We start from the raw sequence: 26,468 nt of genomic DNA, 5'->3' as shown, positions 1-26,468 counted from the left end.
ATACAGCTGCATATTTTTTGTGCAACAAAATGTAAACACTCCAGTCGTCACTTTGTACAAATGGTTAATCAAAATGTAAATGCTCATGAAAGCGTCAGTGAGAGCTCGGACTTATACAAACTGATTTTCATAAAAGTGCAGGGCACATACAGACAGAAAAACAATCACATGCAAACCTACAGTATGTGCAATTTAAAGTCTTCACTTAAAGGCCTAGATACACCAATCCGACGTCGGGAGTCGGACAGCGTTATATCAGATGGCATGCACCGTCTGATCAGTGTGTAAATTACTGTCAAAAAGTTGGATCGAGTTACAATACGTTGGGGTGGGGTGATGGTTCCAGCAAATTCGACATGTTGAATCGGCGTCGGAGCATTTGATCTCTGTGATTGGCTGTTAGCTAGCGAATCAGCGCACAGGGCAAGAAGAAGTGATGAACGCGGATAAACAGTACTGATGGAAAGCCTGGACCATTTTTCCCCCTGCTCATTTTGCGCATCGTCACCCTGTTTTACCCTCCGCATTTGAACGTACAATGTATGTCTGGACAGAAGATCGGGAAGATGACGTGCGTTTGGTTAAAGATATTAACGTTAAAGGGTATGCCGACAAAGGTATGAAAGCCAAACTATGGCATGACATGGGGACGCGACTGGATATAGCAGGTAGGATTTACTTTTACATACGATACTATGCAAAAAGCCGGAGGGTTTCATTCACGTCGGAGGGCATCGTAGGAAAGGATGTCGGCCTTGGTGTATTTAGGCCTTTACAGTCATCCTGCTCTTTACATTTACATTCGCCTTTGAAATCATCAAGCTGACTCTTGTCACACGTCAGTTGCAAAGCAATCCAGCAGCAGGTACTATTTGGCTGCCTCTTTACGGTATCTGTAACACCATCTGAGGGTTGCGGGTGCATATCAAGCTGTGAGCTTAACGGACACCCACAGTGACAGATAGAAGAGAGGACACAAAGATGATCTCTGACGGCTAAATTACCCACAGGTTAATGTTCGATGTCATCTTTCCCTTCTGACAAGCAGTTCTTAGCCATCTAAATACAGGAAATCTATATAATTTGATGGAAAAAAAATCATCATATTATATTACAGTATTCGGTTATTGCAGATTACACAGATTTTTATCATGCCAGAAAAACTTGCACATAGTTGTTAAGCCCACGTTTCGTTGTCGTTCGCATACTCACATTAATTTCTGAATATAATCAGCTCGGCATTTCGTCTACATTTTGGCATTTTGCATTTTATTAAGCACATGGCTTATGAGAGGTGGAAAAAATAAGCTCAAATAAAATAGAAAAAAAAATCTATATATAAAAAAGTAAATCTAATTTGCAATTAATGATGGAAAATTATGTGATTAATTAATTAAAAAAATAATTACCCGACAGCATTAATTCTATTCTATTCTATTCTATTATCTTATATTATCCAATCAACTATTTTCTATATAAAGAATATGCAAATATACAGGAATGATTTTGAGGTGAACCTGCTCACCACTCAGGATCATTGCTGCTATATTGTATTTCTGCAAACTGAATTATATAAAGTCACTGGTAAAGTTGTTATTCCAAATGACTCATATTTTCTGGAATTAAAAAGAATCATTTAATGATGTGATTTATTCAATTTCATATGCTTGAGATAATCACTTCACTTGAGATGTTTATCAACAAATCAACCAGTGTGCACAATTTAGCATGAAAGGCTTAGTCATGTCCAGACCATTTAAGACCTCAGTAATTCATGTAAAACAAAAACTCATCAGAGATTATTTCATCTGATGTGTTTATGTTCTTGAGTTCGTTCATACTCCTCAGCCAAGACCAATTAAAGAGTCAACAGAGCATTTAAGGTCTGATTAGTCTCAGACTGGCTTTTAATTTGATGAGAAAATGCAGACCACAAACTTGATGGTTGCTCAAGCGAGGCAGATAGATGAGATGTCATCAAATACAGTGACGCGTGGAAATTTGTGTTTTGTGTCACTGTGGCGGTCCAATCATGCTCATTTGTAACAAGATGAAAAAGAAAGAAAGAAAGAATAAAAACATATCTTACTGTATTAGGATTCTCCTCGATCCAACTTTTAACTGTGTTCAGGGCAATGTCACCTGCAGGCTCATTGGGAAATCCTACGAAAGGAAAGAAAATGTTAATACCAGGATGGTACAGTACATTCATAACATGTATAGTAGGGGGAACTGAATTTGCTAGAATATACAATCTTGACTTTTTTTGTGAATTGCTCCAAATCTTAGATCATTCAGAAACGTTAACATGTGCATTGCTGAATAGACGATATGTTGCCATCATTTTTGTTTCTGGCATTTCAAAGATTTTAACTTCTCCCCAATAGCTTCTCATTTTGCCTGCACTCTTCTGACACAGTTTTGCATGCTGATTTGCATCCAATTTTCAGATGCGCTTTTAAGTACGCAACACCAGCCATAAAAATTCATCGCACTTGCTAAAATCCTCTCATATGTAGGCATATATGTAAAACTTCCTCTTTGGTGGGGAGCTCACAACGCCTGGTGTCTGCATTACATTGTGTAATTAACGACAGGAGACGTGACTTTGACTACTTATTTACTTCCTGTGCAAAACATGGTGACTCCACAAGGTCTAATTGGCAGTCTTGGCATACTCGGCAAAGACACACCTGAACTGCCGGCACATACGCTACACCCTGCTATTCATTAGGGATGTAATGATGTCCAAACATCACGATACGATATCACGATATGCAGGTCACAATACGATAATTATCACAATATTGTGGGGGAATTGGCGATATTTAAAAAAGATCACAATATTGTAAATGTGCTTTTGTACATAACAGCAATGCATATAAACCACCTACAATCTCGAATAACAATATTGAGGCACTTACTTGGTAATGCAAGCACGCATTGATTGCTTCACAAGCAAATTAGGTTCCCCTTCATCTGACAATTAGCATAGATTTTAAACATAGAAGGCCAAAACATCCCTAATGAAAATTAAATTGCACTAATAAACTAGCCACTAGAGGGTGCTAGAAGTGCACAAATGGAAATCAACCTGACTTTAACAAATGTGCTCCTTTTAAATATTGTGAACATGACTACGACGATATTGTAGCAGTTTTAATATCACAATATCACGATATTGCCCTTATCGTGACATCCTACTATTCATACCCGCCACATACAGGAGGGAGGGCGATGTGGAGCCATTACAACTGAATAAGGGATCAGTAGTAAAATAACATTTACATATACGCTAAGCAGAACACATACAATCAACACAACAATTTTACACAACTGGGTGTGGCTGGTTAACAGATCAACACCCACATCTGCTTGAGTGAGCAGTCAACTTTGCATGCATAAACTTTTAATAAATCAGGCAATGTTTAGAATTATGCAAACTAAAAAGACTATATCCTATATAATAATTTGACGGAAACCAACCAGCATGGGCACTCTTCCATTTAATAAGAGAACAGAGATTGCAGGGGAGCACTATATTGCTGTAATGACAGGGGTCGAGACCTCAATTTCAACCCAAATCAACTGGTACAAGGGCCATGTGACATTCGTAGCCGGTTGGTTATTGCATGGGTCACTTTCTCAGATCTGTTTTTTTTTTTTTTTTTTTACTTCCTGGGTCATGGCCATTGATATAACATTGTATGACCTATGAAACGGCTTTACAAGTGTCGCAAGGACATTTTAAGGTGCATGTGAAGAAAAAAATGGATAAGCGAAAGCAATCAATCCAAACATTGCCTGAATGATGTCATCTCACGCTCAAGAGCACAAGAGGTCAAAGTCAGTAAATAACTGTTCTGTAAAGTTTATAGACTTGACAGCAAAAATGAAACGACAATTCACACAACCTACGCCGTCTGACTATTGATGTTTATCTTCCTGTTTGTTTTCCTCTCTTTATTTCCCTCTCTGCCTTGCAGGAAAAGTTGAGTTACACCAAGAGGGGTGAAGACATGTTATTGAGCTCCACTACAAGCAGGATGTGAGTAGCATACCAGCCAGCAGTGACAGCGTGTCTGCTCTGAGGCTGCATTAGGCTGCGTGTTTGCAAATAGTTTACCGAGCGTTCATTCCTTAGTATCTTGGCTGCAGGAACCAAATCTAGCACGCCAAGTCACTTCTTAGGTTACCCGGCTCCACTTGTGTGCAGTATATGTTTAACTTTGCAGCATTACCACCATTTTATATTTTGTTGCAATTTTATACCGACATTTCAATCCACGCTGTCATGTAGTATTGGTGAGCAGATGTGAGGAAGACAAAAAAGCTGTGGAGGAAAAAAAAAAGAACCAGCTGTCTAGCAAAAGGGTGTCATAAAAATAAATACAGGAAAGGAAATTGAATAAATGAGTTGAAGGTCCACATTTGTGCGTACTGTGATGCCTTAAAACATAAAATGAATTTGGCTGAGACATCCTGAATGTATCTCAACCATAATAGAACATCTGGTCACCAGCAATGGGCAAACAAGATTGGGTACATTGAATCAATTCAATGCGTGACTTTCTTCAAGGCTCTTTATTGATTTGATAATTATGCTGCACACATCAATCATAATATAATAAATGAAGTAGCGGGTGCCTTTAGGGAAAGAGCTCACACATTTCACATACACCTGCATGATACAATTTGATACATTAGCAAGGCTGCAAAGGGATTGATAACTTCCATACAATTTCAATGACAAGTATACTAGGGGTAATTATGATTTGATAATTTATGCAAATTCAAGCCACTGGGATTCAGCAGCCCCTCCCCCACTGCCGTCACGGATACCACGACAGCCCGTGAGAAAACTGCAAGACTTGAATTCAGAGAAAAGTAAAGGCCAAAGGAACACTCATTTTGGAAAAATTAGGTTGCTGGCAACATATGTCGTAGTGGTGTAAGCGTAGCGTTATGTTGTTGCGCAAACACGTCAAATGAATTTCATATGACTGGAAGGGATTTATTTCACTCGTCCATTCGCTCTTTGTGGAGGTTTCAGTGTAAGCTAATATGTCAGGAGGTGGAGAGCTGGCGTCAGGTGCAGCGATGGTGGGCCCTCTAGGGTCTCTGTCCTGCTCGGATCGGTTCTGTCCTATGTTGGGAATACGGCCGGCTCAGGGAGATTTATCTTCGTGAGGCGCACTGATGGGATATGTGTCGTGTAGCGGCGCTGATGAGGACTCAGGTGGTTCAACGTTATTTCTGCTGAAGGCTCCTCTACTTCATCACAAAGCCCAGCACGGAGAAAAGATGGTGGGTGTGACCAGGAGGTGGGGCTGGGGGGGATTTAGGACGAGCATGTTGCTAACAGAGATACTGAAGCAAAATTTGCTTGCATAATATTTTCATTATAGTTCCTGTGACATAAAAAGGCAGATTAAGGAAAAAGTGACCACAGCAAATATGTCAAATGCATCAAATGAGCACAACTTCACCTTTTCATTAAGCACTTTCACACCATTTAAAAGCATGATCAAACTAATTAGAAAGATTATTGAGTGTCTCAATTTCAGTATTATAATATTAAACAAAAGACATTTTTAGTTCTACGATTATGGGGATTTGAGGTCCTGTGTCAATTAGGGATGTAACAATAACAGCAATATTGTGATATTAAAACTGCGACAATATTGTCGTCATCGTGTTACATTAAAAGCAGTACATCTCAAACAAACATTACTTTTTGTCCACTTCAGTTAAAAAAAACAATTTCTTTTACTACATAGACCATGACTCGTTGTACCGTTGAAGCAATAGAAAAACACACTGCAAAATATTTATACAGTGCAGTAATTCAAGATGGTTTGAGAGCGGTAAACCTACTGGGATGAATATAGTTCTTTCTCTCTGTTATGCACAAAAACACAATATTGTGTATTTTGCCCCATCATGAGTTTTTATTTTATTTTTATTTTTTTTACAGTATTGAGAGTTATTCAGATGGTGAGCTTTATTAGAATATCACCAACCTTCCCCAAAATAGTCATAATTATATTGTGATGTTTGGATATTGTTACATTTCTAATGTTAATACTGATAGACAAACAAAAGACAAAAGACAAAAAAAAAAGTCATTTGCGGCATATTTTAATTAATTAATTATTAACAGTGAAGGATGACTACCAATACAAGATATCGGTAAAGGGTCGATACTCTACCTTATTTCAACGTATTGGTACTAACGACATTTCATTTCATGATTAGGAACTAGAATTTAGAATTTGCCATTAATTTCATACAAAATGTGATATTGGGAAGTCTTTAGAATTATCTTTTTTTTTTTCTCCTCCAAATTTCATGAAGAAAAAGTACTAGTGGTATCAGTGCTTGGTGTAGGTATCAGTTACTACTCAAGATTTGAGTATTCATATTGGTATTGTTCTGGAAAAATGTGGTAACAGACATCCCAGATTATTAATATAATATTCAGAAAATGATTATATTAAGACACTTGTGAAATCTGGAGGTTAAAATTGACACACCAAAATTATTCAGTCTAAACTGTACCATACATTTCAAAAACTTTTAGATGATTAACCTGGAAAAACAAATTGCCAGTGTTGCACTTATCACACTTCCTTCATCTGAGTTAACTTTCACAACAAACGTCTGTAGCTCAGGTGTTTTTATCTTTGGTGAGAAGATATGACAAGGTGCTGCTACACCACCTGATGAAGTGAGAGGAAGGAAGTCATTAAACAAATGTGAGCCGATGCAATCAAATATTCCCATGCATCCTTTGCTGTTATATAGCACCTCATATTCAGTTCCTCGCATCTCGTACACCACCTTTGCAATATTTCAGTGGGCTTGTACGGCAACATGATATTTTACTATACTGTTGTTGTTGTAGGGGGAAAAAAAAAATAAAAAATCCTAGTGAGAATGTGTCTCACTGGCATGCGCTTGTTGAATTCTACACAAAACAAACCAAAACAGATCAACAGTTACAGAAGGGAGCTGTGTTATCAGGCTCTTTCTGCATCCCTAAAGTTGGTCAAGGTCTCAACATGCCATTCATTTTGATGAACTGTCAACCATGAGCAACATATCGCCTAAGGTTGCACTATATAACATTTGGAAAATCACCAGAGGCTAAATAAATAAATACACAACTGAAAAACTTTTAAACAGAAGCTGCTAAAGTGAGTGCGTTAAAATTAAACTAAGTAACTTTTGTGCAAACCATTCAGCATTTTGAGAAGTCAAGTAATGAGGCCTGATATTGAAAGCAATGACATCTTTTTAGTTATACGTTTTATTGGTGTTATATTGTGACTGACTTCACTATGCTCACAATGATTTAACTTGAGCTTTTCAAGAAGATCTTAATTTAGCTACATAAACATCAACACGGGGAATTCATTAAGATCAACATGGAGGTCTTCACAGCTGTAGTTGGCGTGATGTGAAATGGAAAAGGACGACGAAAGCTTTGTCACACTATCAGGGCCCTCAGGACAGGTGAGGTGACCCGAGGTGGAGGACAGAGAAGTGCCGCAGAACTCCCAACACAAATGTGCGGTTGTCAAATCGCCCCGAGCTTCTTTCCGCACTAACACTGGAACACAGTCGGCTTTGACCATGACCGACTTTGTAGCCCACAGAAGGAGAAAGAGACAAAGAGAGGTGGAAGCACACTACACAGTACGCAAGGAAGACGGACAGAAAAAGAAAGTCGGAAGAAGGAGATCAGATTTTATGGCACGGGCCATGAAGACCTTTCTTGGAAACGTTCCACTGAGGTGATGCCCTTCTTTGTCCTACATGCTAAAATTAACACCTGCTTTTAAAAACATTCTGAAGAGTGCACAAGATGTACTGTACACATTAAAAGGAGACATTCTGAACTTTTGTCCACATTTTCAAACAGTCTCAAGTGTGTGTTCTCGACATAAGTTTCTGTTGTTTCCGTTTTTGATCCTGGTGACAGGTCATCCTGATTGTTTGGTGTTTTATAAGACCATACAGGCTGGACAATCTATTGTATGCATGACAATATTGAAAAATGTCAAAATTGTCAATGGCTTAACTCATTCGCTCCCAGCCATTTTCACTGAAGCAATCTAGTTTGCTCTCGGCTGTTTTACTGGATTTTGACTGATTTTGCAAGGCCCACAGAATATTGTGTTCTATTGCTATAAAAACATGGAACCTATCAAAAGAAAGGTTAAAGTCTCTTCTTTCATCAGGGAAAAAAAAGTATATTTCTATCTCTTTCAGTTCTACAGCAATTAGCATTAGAATATAGCTAAGTTTAATCAATTTTCACAAATCTATTTAGAATTGTGAGTAATTGATCTTTTTTTCAACATGGCCCTGGTTGATCTCCTTTGCTCTGCTGCCACCTGCTGGCCGTTTGTGTAAGAACTACAATTTCTGCAACCGTTCTTTGCAGTTGAGAGGCTGCATCAAAGCCTTCTGTATGCTCTAGCAGCATAAAAAAGAAGAAAAAAAAAGAAAAAACAAAAACGTATATATACATCTTTGGGACACTTGAAAACATTAAAAAAAATATTTATACGTTTTTGGGAGCAAATTAACGTGTCTTTGACATGCTTTTGTCAAAATTCCAAATAGATCAGGAATTACACACACCTTAAAAACTAATTGTTTTGCTGAAATGAGCCCGTTTTGAGTGGGTGTGCCTGTCTCAAGTGAGCGACCACTGCTGAGCCAATGGTACGTATCCTTCGTATCCTTTTCCTTAAAATGACGACTACGGGCGTGGCTGAAAGCTTCAAGTCAACATAGATTGCAATTTCCTTCATGGAGTCAGCACCTCCTCAGACAACCACTAAATTACACTTTCAATTAGTGTTCGGATCCCTGTTCTGTATGTGCAACATCATTGCAAATCATGTCCCCCCTCAGGACAACCGCATCGACTTTACTGAGCAATTAAGCATGCTCTTTGCAAAAGCTAACACTGTTAGCTAATGCTAACCTTGACATCCAATAATACTCAGCTGTACTTGTAGCTGTGCTTACCCTAATAACAAGTGAGCTGAAGACTGTCCCAACTGATTTTGGGCAAGAGGTAGGGTATACCCTGGAGTGGTCGTAACAGTGAGACAAATTCAGAACAGCCCACTTACATACAGTTATTCAGCAATAAGCACATCAAAGTAGATTTAGTTGTTTTTCCAGCTAGACAATTTTACATAATTCCTTTTTGATGCTTGAGAGCATCCTTCCTCATTTGATGTGAGGTGGGGTAGGTGTTTTTTGGCGCATGGGCAAAAGCCCACAACTCCTATTTACATAGAGGACACATTATAGATTCACTTGAAACCCATTTCACGAGCACTACATTTCTGTTATATTTGGTACAGAACCCTTTTTTGGGGTGGCATTTCCATTAAAAAAAAAAAAGGGTTTTAACTCTTGAGCACCAGTCATTGTCTATATTGTCTATGACCCGCTGCTGTTTGCTGAATGGTCGATAGAATTGTTACTTCAAAGCCGACATTGTTTTAATTGAATGTTCGCTATTACATTACAAGTCAATACAGTTTTGCGTCGATAGGGCCAAATCTGTGAAGCTATACCAGAGACAAAACACTTAGAAAATGTGCTTACTACATCACATAGACACCAGGTAAAAAAAATGGTTCATCAGTGTAGGACACAAAAGATAATTGTGGTCTGTAGTCGCCAGAATTTACAACACTTGCCAGATTCCAATATGAGCCAAAAAGGAGCAGACGTAGGCTTTTTTTATTTTTATTTTTTATTTTATTTTATTTTTTTAAGATAGTTTTAGCCAAAACCATGGCCACATGAATATCTGACAATATTCATGTATTTGTTTTTCATTAATGTCAGAGAAGGAGATCCTGTAAACAATGTTTATCAGTGCTTTTTTGAATATTTTTGGGGGGTTTAAAATTTCACCAATGTATTTTCACTATGATGGGAGTCGGATGTAGAGTAACTATAATAGCTGATTAAATAGATATATTACACCATCTTCTGATCGAATCAGTGATCAATTATGATTTTTTTTTTTTCAAAACCTCTGATCGTTAATCGACCTCAAAAAGCCTGATTGCTTAAATTCTATTTTCTAGATATATCTGTGCTTCTCCCACCCAGGGTAAACTCATTGTCGTAAACTCTCGGTTTTGCCAGAAGGAGTGAACCTGCCTGGCCATCACTGGCGACAAGAGGCAAGATAACACTGTTGAAAGATAAGGTGTCACAAATGTCTCCAAGCTTCCTTAATCCCAGAGGAATGAAGACTGCTGGTGTGATGCTGGGCTGGAGGAAAGAATCCTTAACGCTTAACACCTTTGATCTGGACAGATGTGGAGAATGGCAGCACGGACAATCCAGTCCAGCTTGGGTGGATTACACCCGCATATCACCCCAGTCAGTGGTACATCTCTGTCAACAGTCCTCAGATTTAACACTGAGACACAAGATGGAGGTTGAACAGTAAACAGAGACATACATATAATGTATGTCTGATGAGGAGGAGCAGTAATGCTGCACTGAGGTCAGCTCAATGCTTCCATTGTGTTATAAATGCAGATACATTGTTGTTGATGTTGCTTTTGCATACTATCATTGGCATTCTCTTGCTAGAGTTGATCTGAGCAGATGCCTCCAAAAATGCTTTTCAGCAGCAGCAAAGATGAGATCGCGCCAAGAGTAAATTATCCACGACCCATCTTTAAAAGAGCAATTTTATGTTATGTAGCTTTGCTGGTTTTGAAGCCTGTGTGAATGAAGGCGGGAAAAATACAAGTCAAGACAAAACGACCTCTCTAAGAATAGGCAGCTGATTTTTGGCACTGATCTTGTGAGACATTAAGAAGCACCTCCACCTTGGAAGGAATAATCCATTTAAACTCGGGTCACATGTTTGTGATTGATGTACAAACAGGAGTAACACTTAATAACCTCTATCATGCTAGGTGACCCTGTGGCCCACAGTGGGTACCAGTTTGTTTACGGGTGGTACTTCCAACACGCTGTCCATGCTGAAATTCTGTTGTGGTTAATGGGCCTGATTGAGGGATTAGACTGTCAGCCCAGTGTGAGCCCTCATTTTTCTTCCCATGTGTGGGAAGGTACCCCCCTGTGCCCCAATGTTACACCCAACCTTGCTGCTCTGCCATAATCTGTCAATGGTGACTGAGTCCTCTGGAATATAGAGGGGCAAGTGTCAGTTGGCAATCGGCGTTCCTGACAAATCTGTTTTTACTAACACAAATATCTTGGATAAGATGTCCCTGATTCTTTCTGTCAAAGTGTTAGGAGTAGAATGTTTTCTGACAGAAGCTCAAGTATGAAAGCGTTTATGCTTAACCGGCATATGGGTGCAGTTGTTATTTCAGTTCAACAGACGGAGAGGTTTAAAAATGGTTTCCAAAAAAGACAGAAGTCCAAACATCCATATCCTTTAGATAATGAAGGTGTTAAAACTACACTGTACAATTTTTTAAATTATACAGGTCCCGGATTAAAAACGGGATGTCTTGTCAGTGGTCACCCTAACTCAGGAGACTACAGATGGCCAAAACGTTTTTCCCTTTGGTAAATCGTAAAATAGCTTTGAGCTGTGCTGAAAACCGTGCATAAACGTACAACCAAACCCAAACAAAAACAATTTTCTGTCAACCCTCAGAGGCATTGAGAAGATTAATTTTCACTCACAAGGAATATAAATTTGCTTCCGTCTTCATTGTCTCATTTGTGAGCCTTTGTGACACAAATTAGACAGAGCAGGCTTGACTTCTCTCTCATCAAATGGGCTTTTTTTCCATTTCCATGAAGCTCACCAAAGACTTTTTGCTCATTTTTGTGCGCTGACTTTTTTTCCTGTATCACTTGATCGAGACAAGGATTTTGACAGCGGCTCAGTTAAGTGCATCTGTTTTTTTTTTTGGGGGGGGGGGATCAGCCTCTATGTAGCCCTGTGGTTGGGGACCACTGGTCTAAAATGTACAAAAACTGCCAAAAGCTTGCCAAAAAGGTTAGAACCATTTTCAGAGCATCGTAGTTCAAGAATCAGAGAGAAAATATATGAACAAAAGAATACTTCACTTTAGATACTATATTATAGTTTCTCTTTAAAAATCCATCCTCTATTTGCCCTCTGCTGTGTTTGGATCTTCATCCTTAATCAGCTGCATTGTTCTGTGGAGATGCAGTTATGGGAAGTGCTAAGCTGTTTATTTATTGAACAGGCTTTAATACCTCCCCTCAGCAACACGCTTGGCTCGGCACTGCCTTGTACTTTGAAGTAAGGGCGTCTGGCACAGCGCTATGACGGGCCCCCACTGGCAGTGCAGCACTCGACACCACAATAAACACAGTGAACTGCAATAAGCTATGCCCTTACCAGCAGCATACAGTAACAACAATGATCAACCCCCACCCCGCTGACATGAATGTATGTGTTGCACCAAAACAGCTGTTTAACAGCACAAGTTCTGCAAGTAATCATGGTCTTTTGTGTGTAGTATCTTGTACACAAAATCTGACGACAGCATAGAGTAGAGTTGGTATGTACAGGGAGTCCTCAAGTTACGGCCGAGTTTCATTCTTACACTGCCGATGGTTCCCAAATTTCGACTTAAGTCGGATTTGAACATTAAAGTTATTTACATCAAAATACTTTCTACAGTATTTTAAAAAATGAAGAGCCGGAACTAATATTTCATGTTTCCGCACGAATATTCATTGCTGATGGACGGCAGAGGCTAACCTGCTCAATGGACGCCTGTTCCTGGAGGCAACAACAACACAACCTTTTAAAAAAACAAAACAAAACAAAAACTTTAAAATGGCATGATTAATGTGGGAAATTAACGAAAAAGAAGGTGCCACGGACGAGGCACGGGCACTGTAAAGTCAACACGACGAAGGTCACGTGCGACTTAACTCGAGGACTCCCCTGTATGCTACACATTTGAAAGGTCTCAAAAGTTCTAAACTCAACTCAGAAGTTGATCGTGTTGTTTTAGCAGACACCAACATTAACGGATTGCAAGGAGCTTCAAGTACCTGGGTACTCGTATTTTTGGAAAAAAAAAAAAACAATATCTGCAGACTAAATTTTAGCCAAGACCAAACAGTTAACACTGAGATAGAAAAAGCTGAGGAAGTTTTGTTTTCTTTAACCACTCTGAGACCGTGGAAGGGATCCTAACATGAATCAGTACTGACATGCCCTCCAGAGAGTGATCCTAGCAGTAGAACAAAGCTGAAGATCAACTCTACTGTCTCTGCAAGACATTTATGACAGGAATTGCAGGAGCAGAGCAACTAAGATATCATCGAATCACTCCAGCCCTCAAACTGACTTTTTTTTTTTTACCTTTTTTTTTGGTCAGTATTTTGTATGACTGCAATTATTTTCCACCACTGCCTCAACTCTCTTGGGCATGGAGGTAACTAGGACTTCACAGAATGCAACTGAAATCTTCTTCCACCTGTACATCTCACCATCCATCCATCCATTTTCTGAACCGCTTGCTCCTCACAAGGGTCGTGGTGGGTGCCGGAGCCCATCCCAGCTAGTTATGGGCAGTAGGCGGGGTACACCCTGAACTGGTTGCCAGCCAATCATAGGGCACTCTGAACCGCTTGCTATGCAGTACACCATCTGAGCAAAATAAGTGGCCTCATCAGACCACAAAAAAAACAGTTTGGGTAACCTATGTCCTGTCCGCTTGTTTGCTGACTTTCTTGTGTACTATCTATCCTCTTTAGAAGACGCCTCCTTGTAGGATGATGGTGACAGGCTGACCCCACACCAGTCATCCAAAGATGAGCTCTGAACATGATCGACCGCAGCGAGGCCTGTTCTGAGTGGAACCTGTCCTGTCCTCAGGCAATCATACCACCTTGGCCATCTTTATGTACTGTATAGCATTTTTTTTCTGATCCGAAGAGAATTCTTGCCATGAGGTGCCATATTAACTCATTCACTGCCATTGACGGAAAAAGATGTCAATTTTTTTGCTGGTCTGGCAATGAATGTGTTAAACTTCCAGCGTCCACTATTAGTGAGTGTGAGAGCGATAACACACAATTTAACATATTTAGTCCCTATTCACACACGAGACTGTGCAGCACTAATGAGTCACATAATACTAGGGAGGGAAAGTGGCAAATTCGACCCAATGTGGACTGTTTCACTTTAGGGTGTACTCACTTTTGTTGACAGCAGATATTTCTGGCTGTGTATTGAATTAGTTTGAGGTGAACACTGTATTTAATCAGTTACACAAGCTACTGTCATTTATCATCATTCATTTATGCAAATTTGAGGGGCCTATTCACTTTTGTGAGATGCTTAGACTCTGATGTCAAACGAGGGTCTACATCTTTTTAATAACCAACCAAACCAATATATATATTTACACACATTATGGATGACATGCCAATGAGGCATGAGATGTGTTCTTGTTTTGATCTAACTGTTGCTTACCGATGCATTGCGGCTGCTGTAAATGTATGAAAGGATAGCTTGAGGGAAAAGTGTTTGGCCCACAGGTACAACATAATGTTCTGCTAATAAAGAGTGATCAAATCACCAAACCACTTGTAATATGACTGTGCTAACAATTACACGTGCCAGATCCTATTTAACAGTTACTAGCATTCACACTGAGTTTATTGAAACCTTGAGAAAGGCAAGTATTTTGGAGAACATGGCATATTTGTTATAAATTATTCCTATTAATTTATGAGAAATATCTTGATAGCAGCACTTCATTGGTGAACTTCTGTTAAAAAATAAATCTCCATGCCAATTGCACTGTACAGTAGGTGTATAATATCTAAATGGGAAAATAGTTGTCAATAGTCACTATGTTAGAGAACCTTTTGGTAAGTAAGATGAGTTTAAAGCATTTTGTCAACAGGCTTGACATATCTTAGCAAATATGCCTTGCTTAATGAGCACAGTGCAGTTAGTTCATTTGAGGTCAGTTGGTCCCACGAGGCATTTGGTTAGCCTAATTCAAGGCTTTGTCACATGGTCTCAGGTGAGCTGGTTTGAATGTTTCAACATACTCAATTAAATATACCAACTAATCAAATTTTAGTATTAATATTAAATGTTACAAACACATTTGTAATTTAAGGTACATAATGTTTGCAGAATATCTTAATGAAGCTCTTTTATAAAGAGAAAAAAAAACATCAAATGCACAAATTAATAAATAATGACAATCCTACCATAGATTCCTGTGGAGATACACGGGAAGGCCTGTAAAATAAGACAAAGAAATATTGGTCAGAGCACATTCCGAGTAAGCAAGCATGAGACGCAATTCAACAAAGTCACTATAACGGACACTGACAAATCTTCTGCTGAATTCCAAAAATCACAAGAAAAAGGACCAACATGAACATGTTTTTACATACAAATGTTTCCTCACAAGCTAAACAGGAATGGCGACGCATATTTCTGCTTCCCTTCTCCAAAAAGTGACCAATAGTTCTTGCTTTGTAGCACTTTGCAGCAGACATATTATTCAAGCGTGGCTTTATAGCTTAAAATAGTTCCATTATTCTTTACTTGCGTCGGCAAATATATTATGATACATAGGCCTTGCACCGAGCATCCCTATTTCACATTTATCTTTTTAAGTATATTAATAAACAGTAAAGCGATTTTTTTTTCTTATTCAAAAGTTCCATTTGTCCTCAAAAGCAGCTGAAGTTGTGTTTTGGTTCCTACATTCTTCATAATGAGCAGCTAAAACATTAATAAATGACACACATAACAAAATGTCACAAGCATCTAACTAATGGATTAATATTACAACCACTAATATACTAGCACACTAAATATATTACTCTAATAGTAAGCAAAAAGGGCTGCGGCTTGTTTTTGCTTTTAAAATGGTGGCAATTACAACACATATACAATGATACTTAAGACGCATGTTATACGTTATTTTGCAACGACCATTTCTTCATAAATAAAGACAAACTTTTTTTCTTTTTTAACACTCACACATAGCAGTTTTAAAGAAAGAACTGGCAACTAACCCCGGGTTTACACCGGTTGCGTGTGCGGTGCGGCTGCGGTGCGTCTTGACTGCGTGCTCCGGACGCGTCAATTTTTTGGCCAATCCACACCGGCTCCGCACAACTGCGGTCCGGCAGCTCCGTCGCCGACCACTTCCCGCCGTGTCTCGCGTGACCGCGCGCGATCATGTGGCATTAAAAACAACGACAAACACACAGAAAGTCTGTGCTCAACAGAGAAGCAGAAAGAGAGGTGGACTTTTATTATTTTGTGGCTTTCTACCTCCAATATAAACCTCTCCTCGTCCATGTTCGCTGGTGTCTAAACCGTGAATGAGCACCTCGCACGTTAACTCCAGGCCCGTCGACGCCCACATCACGTTTTGCTTGCATGCTTGTGAAATAGGAGCTGGCGAGTGTTTTATCTTGAAAGGTAACCGGAAATTTATTTTGAAACTGCGTCGGTCTTCCTGTCCCGCTCGATGTGTCTTGTGATAGCTTGCCATTTGCCGGAGGCCTACCGCTGCGGCGTCCGGCAAAAATAGAAAATAGGCTATCCTTGTGGAAGGGCTGCGGCACGCCGCAGCTAAGACGCAGTCGACACGCAACGCACATGCAAGCGGTATAAACTGCACCATTCGAATGAATGGAATCTAATTGCTTGCGTCGCCGGAACGCACCGCAACCGCACCGCAACCGCAACCGGTGTAAACCCGGGGTAATTTGGTGTATTTTGCTCATTACCACCTGCAGACAAAATAAACACCTTCACCCAGTGTTTCCTCTAGGATTTTTTTCAGCAGCGGTGGCAGGATAACTTTGGGTTGTGAAAAATTGGTAGACCTTTGTCAAGGGAGGGGTGTTTTGGTCTTCAAGGCTCTACGCTAACTTTTACAGTTGGTCACACTGCACAGGATTTGGTTGCACCATTATTTTGGAAAATTCGAAGGAGCGGCGGATACGATTTGGGAATGGCGGGGCACCGCCACGGAATGAATAGAACAAACGTTGCCTTCACCGATATCCCAATTCAATTCAATCAATTTAGTTTAACTGTCCAGCAATGCAAACCATTTTGAAAAGCAACATAATTGCAAGAGGACGGATATGTTATATTAATAAACAAACCAACCCTTCAAAATATATTTCATTTTACAATGAATGTTGAATGTGATTGAGATATCATACTCCACTGCCCTAACAAAAGTACTCTTCAGAGTAAGCAAAATGACAAACGCTAAAATAATAACACCGTTTTTCAGCCACATTTCCTTGTTAAAGTCACTGGATTGAAAGTTAAAGGTTACATGTTCTAAATCTATCCTATAGTAAAATAAACGAGTGAAGAGAATATCTATTTTTCTTTTTTCTCCCCACTTTGAAACCCATTATGTCAATTTGACATTCTTTTAAGCCAAGAGGAATGTGCTTCTGTTTGTATTCATATTTACCAGTTCTCAGGTTCCACCTGTCAAGGCTCATTTTTCTTCTGTAGGGAGATTTAAATCTTTTAAAGTAGCGTTGACCTTTCCAGATGACCGTCTGACTCTGACACAAATAACGGATGATGAAACATGGCCATTGTTTTAATGCGGTGCCGAGCTCTGCCTGTAGCATTTTCCCAAATATTTTACAATTGAGGTACATGATCAATTAAAATAATATAAAACAAACCCAACCCAAAAAGGGTGCATTTTTAACGTTAATCAATGAGATGATGAAATGTCACATTTAAAGGGACTGTGTGTATGTAGTGCCTTCTAGTGGTGACCTAATAAAATGAAACAATTTTGCAGGAAGTGGACTATGGTGCCAATTTTTATTGGAGTAAGCGAGCGATTGTGCAGCTTGGCGAGCAGGAGCAGCGGGAGCATCTAGCAAGAGTGACTAGCAAGAACTAGCTGGAGCGGCTAACAAGAGCAGCTAGCAAGAACTAGCTGAGGCAATTAAAAAGAGCGGCTAACAAGAACTAGCTGGGGTGGCTAGAACAAATTCCACCGAACTTAGGCACGTGAGTGAGACAATAAGCGGTACTTTAACTTAAACAAGCAGCTAGCAAGAACTAGCTGAAGCAGCTAGCAAGAACTAGATGGAGTGGTCCTTGCCACAAATTTCACCCCACCTTTGTCTGTGTGTGTTTGTGTGCGTGTGACAATCATTAGTACTTTAACAAGAGTGGCTAGCAAGAACTAGATGGAGCAGCTAACAAGAATGGCTAGCAGGAACTAGCTGGAGTGGCTAGACCAAATTTCACCCCACTTTGGTGTGTGTTTGACAATCAGCAGTACTTTAACGAGCGACTTGCAACAACTAGCTGGAGCAGCTAGCAAGAATTAGCTGGAGCAGCTGACAAGAGTGGCTGCAACTAGCTGGAGAAGCTAGCAAAAGCTAGCGATATCAAAGCGGAGGCAGCCCAAATCATGGGATTCAGTGACGAACACCAGGCCCCAACTGTGGAAGGTAAGAGGTGGTCCACTACGCTCACGAGTTCTTCTCCTTTTGGTATCCGTAACAGAAAGATGCCGGCCTGTAAGGCTTGTTGAGAAATTAGCGATGACTAGACCTGTGATTATATAAAAATATATACATAAAAATATGTTGATGTGAAGCACCATGTTTTTGTATTACTGAAATGAACTTAGTTTTTAAAATAAATGAATTATTAGTTCACCACTAGATGGTGCTAAATAGTACATACTGTCCCTTTAATGTAGTGAAATGTTGCTACTTTTAGATAGTCCAACTATACCCGAAACAACACAAACAACTGCATTGATTGAGTCAGTAACTTAAAATATTTGCAATATTGACCGTATTTGCCTTAAGCCTAAACAAATTCTCAGCTAGTTGTGTCAATGTATTTTCGCTAATAGGGCATCATGTCAATGTCTTCAATTTGTGCCAAAATGTTTCATGAAAAGCTTGAAAACATGAAAAGCTGAGGCAATGACATATAGTACTGTACATATGACATTACATCTGTGAAGAACAATATCTTGTTTCAGAGCCATGTGATCCAAAGATTGTCACCATTATCACACCGGAACATGCCCGGTAAATACAAGTAGAAGTCATGTTGTTCAATAGAGTACGCTAAGTAAAGCACAACCTACTTTTCTTCATTGTTTGCAAACAACAGTGCACTGTATAGTTGTTAGCATACAGTACATACCTGTAGATATGCTTACACTGTGTTAAGGTCCAGAGTTAATTAGAACAGGCAGCAGTTTATAGACAGTCATGACCTATGATTCCTGCTTCAGGTTATTATTTCTATCTGCGGCTGCTCATTAGAAGTGAGTCAGCATGTCGGCCCACGTTGGCATGAGGCTGCGCCTGACATGTTGCCTTGTTGATGATTCTCTTTGCTTAGGGAGTGCTCAGAAATTGGTCACTTGGGAAATTATTCTGTTTCCGTGGCTCCTCCCGAATCTATCACATCATTTTAAAGTGGAACACACCTTTCCTCTCAGCACTTCTGCACACTTATTTAGCTCACATGGACAATGACAAAAGGCAGACAGTGTGATTATTATAAGCATGACTTGATTTGTGTTCCCATTATTTTTGTTTTTTTTACCATTTTGACCCTTTAAGGCCACTTTTGAAGTGAGTTAGCGCGAGTAGCACATAGTCATGGACAAAATGATTCATTCTGTGGGTAGGTACTGCCATATTCATTCATTGCTTCCACCTACACAGATTGCAACTTTCTTTATGGAGGTGAAAAGATACAGCGTAGAGACCTTCAGGCAATTCCACATATTTTTTTGTATCGCTGGTGTTGGGCCAAAATCTCATAAGTCACAATTTGGCAAATCTAACTTTTTTTTTTTTTTTTTTAAATCTATACTTGGTCAGTCCACATGAGTGGCTGTCTTTTTTTTTTTTTTTACAAATTATTGACCAATCCAAATTGATGAAAATGGCTTGCAATGCCGTTTTTGAGGTCTCCTGACGATTTCTGAGGTACAAGGTTTTGGCTCGGTGCCATTGATGCGCACAATTATTCACACCCATATTTTCCTTAATATGTTAACATTTAGTTTAGTTAGTTTTTAGTTTATTCATTTTTTCCTTTCGGACACATTACAGCTTACATCAATCACATCATTTGCAACATTGACATCCGAAAGAAGGGCTGACGGGTAGAAGCCGAAGCTTATTCGAGACCCGTCCCCATCGACCCATTACTATAACGCATCAATCATATACATTATTTAGAATAGTCATAAATTTTTATCGTTATCCATCCCATACTATCCCAGACACTGCTCGCTCAGTTCATCTTGAATGTCCGTGTGTAGATTGTGGCTAGTCCCAGTCATTTGGCACTGGTGAGTCGGTCCCCAGACGCCACCAGCAGGCCCACCCCGCCAGGCGAGCAGCCAAGGTAAGCGCAATTCTTCTCTTTCACCAGTAGGGTCTTCGCTGACCTCGGATCAGCTTTCACACATGTTGTGCTTTCCAGAAGAGTAGATCGGCTTGCATTCGGCCCATTGCTTTCAAGCAATTTCAGCACTCGATTCTGGTCAGGTAGCACCACTGGTTGCTAGCATGTTGTGGATCTGATGACTCCTGTGCGCTGCCCAGCCTAGCTCACCCAGCAGAGCGGCCCACGCCAGCCAAATTCCAGGAACCAGACCACCAACCCCCATTTTGCGTATTGACAGCAGATTCATTGGAGCCACAATACAGCCTTATCATGTAGCCTTGACTGTTAGTACAAATGTCCAAACGGAATTCGAGCCAGACAATATTTAGATTCAAACGGGAACAGCAATACATGTTATCAATGCAGGTGTATAAACAAGAGTTAGCCTTGGCAAAGTCAGCAAATAATCATATACAACTCCAGCTTTGGGTAATTAGTGATGTTGTTGTTGTTGTTGTTGTTGTTGTGATATTGTGAATTACTGTTGTCTCTCAAGCGCTGCCAATTCCTCAGCTCCTTTCACGATTCGTGTTTTTAGTTGACCAGAGTTATCTTTAGTTTGAATAAAAATTCGGCAGTCTTTTGTCCACGTGCTTTCGATAAGTCCATTCTTTCTCATTTGTCGAGCCTTTTTGGCGATGTCAGCATTTCTTTTGGTGAGGTTTTCGTTGATGTAGACATGTTTCCCACGAAGCTTGTGACGGTCTCTCAGAAGAGCAATCTTTTTCTTTCTGTCAACAAACCTGATCAGAACTGCCGGTGGTCGTGTCCCTCCAGTTGGAAGCGAAAAGCACATCGGAATGTGCGCAGGATCAACAGTTAATCCCAAATCTCTGAGTTGAAGTGTCACTTGCTGTTCCACAGTCTCGTTCCCTGAATATTGGTCAGAATCTTCCGTGCTCGTGCTAGCCGCAGCTCTCAAAGGGCCACGGCGCGGCTTGATCTTGATACCGGTGACTATCACATCGTTGATACGAAGATTTTGTTCCAAATCATCCACTTTTTGTTCCAAGGCAACAATGCGTCGATCTTTTTCCTGTGTCTCTTTCTTCAAGTGCTGTATTTCCTGAAGAAGTGGCTCAATGCTCTTCTTCATTTCAAGTAATTCGGCAACCATTCCACTGAGTTTTTTAAGAGAAGATTTTATCTCCTCAATCTCGTCAGCTCTTTTTCCGCCAGGCATTCTGCAACAATGTAGTTAAAAATCCCAATGCAAAAATCAACAAGTAGTTAGATTCACGAGCGAGTGCAGGAGCAAGTACAGATGCGTCCTTCCTCAGCAGATGCGTCCTTGATAACATTGTGCAGATTGTCTAATTAAAGCAATGATTTATTGACTTTATTGTAGGACCAGTGTTATGCATTGACTGTTTTCGTACAGCAACATAACTGTAGCACCACTATCACTACTGCACCCTGCAACATCCAGTCATTTGTTTAGCAGCAGGACAGAACAGTAAAGACGGCTCAACCGCAGGCAAAGTGCAACAGTGCAGCTGTAGTTGCCACCTTTCCATGAATGAATGTGAACGAGATGCTGCAAACAAGCTATGAGCTGGCAGGTAAAGCGAAGAAAACCTTTCATGGCCACTGTGACTTCTGCTGGGGGAGCACCTCGTCTCGGCTGAATGAGCAAATAGAACTGGACCCAGGGTGCTGCGCCTGTAGCTTAAACCCTTCTAGCTTGTTTGCAGATAGAAGGTATGATTATAAATCATAGCAGAATGAGTGTGCTCATGTGAAAACAAATGTTACTATACACACACATACATACATACACATATATATATATATATATATATATATATATATATATATATATATATATATATATATATATATATATATATATATATATATATATATATATATATATATATATATATATATATATATGTATATAAGCGCTGTCATACGATTAACATTTTTAATCTGATTAATCACGATTAAACAGCTAAATTACTTGCGTATTCACGCAATATAAAATACAAAATACCGTAATATTTTGACATAAAGCATTTCATTATCTATCATTTGCAAACACTGATTAAATGCATGTATGCATTGCGTGTATTGCTCAAAACGTAACAGCAACATATCAATTGGGTGTAATTCAGCAATTATTAATTAAACGCAAACACCCCATCGGGGTGTTTTTTAAAGTGAAATTTACCACCAAGCACACCAACTGGAGTCACTCCCCTCATTTTAGGACAACAGGCGTAGGAAATGCCGTGCATTGACCTAATCACTGACCTGCACAGCCTTCAATGTAACCATCCGCGGTTACGTTCAAGGCTCAAGTGTGGTCCAAAAAAATAGTGCGATTAACATGCGTTAATACGTGATTAATGCAAAATTTTTCTTTGGTTAATTAATCTATTAACGCTTTAACTTTGACAGCCCTAATATATATATAAAAATCAATATATATATAAATTTTTAAGAATTCGGATTTTGACTGGAAATCAATCCTTTAAAAAGCTTTGAACTGTACATTTACTGTGCTTCCCACATTGACATAATTAGAATGGTCTGTAAAATGCTTATTTGTTACAAGAGCCATGGAAGTATACTGCACATTAAAAAAAATAAATAAATACATCATTGAATGCTGATACGTAGGAGCGACTTAAAGAAAGACGACAACACTGTTCACTTCCTTAATCCTTGCCAAATGCTTGAGGCCACTGTGACTATTCCAATGAGTGCTTCATGTAAATGTAGAATATTAGTACATGGCATGTAGCATTTGAAGTTATTTCTAATTTGCATTTTGGAAGACAAAGTTATAGGTGGGCATAAAAAAAGGATCAAAGCAGGGACTGTGAGGATTTACTCTGCATCTATCTACGTGGTATTTCATAGGGATCTCAAAGTGAAAATGCCTTGCTCTGAAAGACTGAAGATAAAATGTATGAGGAAAAAAAAAGCACCCATGTGGATTGTCAAATATCCATATCGGATTTCCTCTACAGCGACAGATCTGTGTAGACATTTTTTATTTTTTATTTTGCATGGTGATGGTTCATTTGTATGAGCAAATGACATCCTCTCATTCTTGTGGTTTTCCCAGGAAGACCAAAGAAATAATAATAGTGCAATTGCGCAGACGCAGACATTTTTCATACATATTACATTAAGCTAAAACCTACTGTGCCCAAATATGACTTTATGTACCTTAAAGTGCTCCATAGAAATTTGTGTTCATCCCTGGATATTTAGCAAATACTGTACTTATATATTAAAATAATATAAATATAAAGGAACCAGCGCATGGAGCAAGAAAGAAACCATTAAGACGCTTATTTAATTACAATATTTTTTCTGTTAATTCCTTTTCACACGAGAGGGGACAGCTGAATTGATTGTTGTGTTAAATGTATTTAAACTGTCTTCCACATCACCATTTGATTAATGGAGCAGAAACAACAACCACGGGCTAAATCACCGTAATTAAAAACTCACGATGATTATGAAACACTTCATATCATGCTTCAAAATATCTGAGGGCAGATTAGCAGCATATGGAGATGGACGGTTAGAATTATCGTTAATCCTCAAATACAGGCCCGTGATTTGTCCTACAGTCGGAGATGATTCCCTGGCGCTTGATCAAAATGAATAGTAAAGTCATTACGAAGCATTTTCATGAGACATTGCTTTCATTTTCATCCATAAATCAACTTCAACAACCTGTTTAATCACATAATAAAAAGGTCTGTGGTCTAGCGATGTGAAAGCCCGTCTGTGACACACTTCTGTTGTGAGGCTACTAATTAAACATTTTTTTTTCCTTTCAAGGCCTCCTTCAACATTTCAAAATTGCCATTTCAAAAAAGGGGCTTCAAAGTCCCAAGCCCACTTTGAAATTTGAAACGACAGAACTGCATACACGTGGAGATTTGATGTAGTGCACCCCTTTGGGTGAAATGCATTTATGCTGAACATTGCATACTAATCAATGCATGGCAAGATGTACTTTTAAAAATGATTTGGCCAGCCCATGTAGCAGGTTATTTTGCATTTGGTAGGAAGGAACACTATGTTTTACTTGTTTGCACTGAATGTTGTAGTCTGCCATTTATTACGTCTTCCAGAGCTGGGCAAAACAGTTCGGCCGTCATTGACGGATGCCCACCTTTCAGCAGGTTTACATCCGTCGATCTGGGTCAGTACAGACTGTCCTCAGTCTTGTGTATATTTACGAGGCTTCACGCAAAGCACTCGCCGGAAATGTGGAAGCAATCGGCGAAAGCTGTGCGTCAATGATAGGTCGATGAAATGACAGTTTTGCCCAGCTATGACTGCTTCTCCTCATTGTTTTATGGGCATAATTTCGATCAACACTTGTCAATATGGAACCCATGGTTGCTGTATCAGATCGAAGAGATTGTCCAAAAAGGTGAATCTTACCATGCAACACTTACAGTAATCATCACTGGGTAGCCATTGAACAGACAAGATAGTAAATACAAGTGATGTAATTTAGTTTCCCTTGTAGGTGATCTGAGTAAGGAGCTTAGTCATGTGGTAGTGACTCAGTATAACCACTACTCCGTCAAAACAGGACACGCCAGTTATTGAGATGAGATAGTGAGATAGTTCTGGCATCCATTTATAAATCCTGGTTGCCACCCTGGGCAGACAGATACTACATACATGTCAAAACGATGAGACATTGGCGCAGTTCTAGACCTATAATGCCACCTTGACGCCCTTCTTATGGAGCTGGGGGAGATGGCCTGGGACAGGGAAGTCTGGGGTTTCCTGCTCAGATTGCTGACCTTAGATAGATTCTCATTTTGTAAAATACAGTATTAAGCCAAAGTACTTAATCCAGCTCCCATCCACTTTTTGCGGTGTCACTTTCATATTTTTAAACTGTACCTACATAATTTTCGCTGTATCACAGTATTTTGGGTTAATAATTTTCCCAAATGGGCTGTTACTGCAGACTTATATAGCAATTAACATGAGCCAGGAAGAAAGAGAGGGCAAAAGACAGAAAGCCTCAAGTTTGGGATCATTTCACACATTTAAAATGTGTTATGAAACTGGCAGATATATACAAGTCCCGAATCGATATTCAGCAGTTATCTGCAGTATAATCCCAGCATGAGAAGCAATTTTTTCTAAGAGTTTAGAAATTAATGACCAACAGATGGAGACTATTTTGACTATGCAGGCATCCTACTGTGCAGTGACAACAGCACAACAGTGATGAAAGACAATACATGAACAAATTCATAAGTACAGAAAGGGACAGAAATATTTCCCGAGAATCTACAAATACTCTCGATGTTTGTTGAGTAACAAACAGATTCCAAACACACAGTAGTGCAGTGCACTATATAACAGCCAATGTTGTCGTATTGCATAGTAAGATTTATTTAAGGAGAGACCACATAAACCGCAAATTCAGTTGCACTAGTTTAACAGTGCCCCCCTGGGAGGGATGGTAAGTATGCCAGTTTCAACACATTTTCCACAAATTTGACATATTTTCCAATTAAAACTCTGACTATTTTACTTTTTTTTTGTTAACAATGAAAATCAGTTTGAAAGCATTCAGTAGACTGCACACTGTGGGTCTATTTCTTTTCATTTCTTCAGTGGTCTTTCACTTCAGGAATAATTACTCAGTGGCTTTGAGCCGGGATGTTTTGGTCAACTGGGAATTTAATGGACTTAATGAACTCTCTTTGTTAACAGAGGCTTAACGTGGTCTGTGATTTCCTTCCCTTCACTTGGTTCCTCAAAGACGATGGTAGTTCATCCCATTTGCACAGCACCATTAATGCAAGGTCTGTGTGTGTGGATCCCAGTGATGCAACAATAGGAGAAGGGTTTTAAAAAAAAAAAAAAAAAAAAAATGCAGAACACAATATTAACCAGAATGCCATATTTAGACTAGTGGGACTACATAGAACATATATCATCCGGTATTTTATTCCTTATACTTATGTATTATTCATTCCAC

The 26,468-nt window shown here is 39.4% G+C and overlaps 1 protein-coding gene and 1 long non-coding RNA gene across 3 annotated transcripts in view; one reads left to right on the top strand and one right to left on the bottom strand.

Moving 5' to 3' along the window:
- The window catches only part of LOC144001040 (uncharacterized), a 129,742-nt gene extending 115,814 nt beyond the window's left edge, over nt 1-13,928 (top strand). The window contains exons 4-5 of the long non-coding RNA XR_013278360.1: nt 3,987-4,048; nt 13,780-13,928. This is a non-coding gene — a long non-coding RNA (uncharacterized LOC144001040). The remainder of the gene's footprint in view (nt 1-3,986; nt 4,049-13,779) is intronic.
- The window catches only part of macrod2 (mono-ADP ribosylhydrolase 2), a 417,202-nt gene that overhangs the window by 109,517 nt on the left and 281,217 nt on the right, over nt 1-26,468 (bottom strand). For both annotated transcript variants that reach the window (XM_077494975.1, XM_077494976.1), the window contains 2 exons: nt 15,253-15,283; nt 2,090-2,163 (listed from right to left, as the gene is read on the bottom strand). In XM_077494975.1, the coding sequence (XP_077351101.1) occupies nt 2,090-2,163; nt 15,253-15,283 (105 nt within the window). The remainder of the gene's footprint in view (nt 1-2,089; nt 2,164-15,252; nt 15,284-26,468) is intronic.

This window comes from Festucalex cinctus, chromosome 14, assembly GCF_051991245.1.
Source record: "Festucalex cinctus isolate MCC-2025b chromosome 14, RoL_Fcin_1.0, whole genome shotgun sequence".
Taxonomy (NCBI): Eukaryota; Metazoa; Chordata; class Actinopteri; order Syngnathiformes; family Syngnathidae; genus Festucalex; species Festucalex cinctus.
The sequence above is the reverse complement of the archived record's forward strand: the minus strand, read 5'-3'. Positions and strand labels throughout refer to the sequence as shown.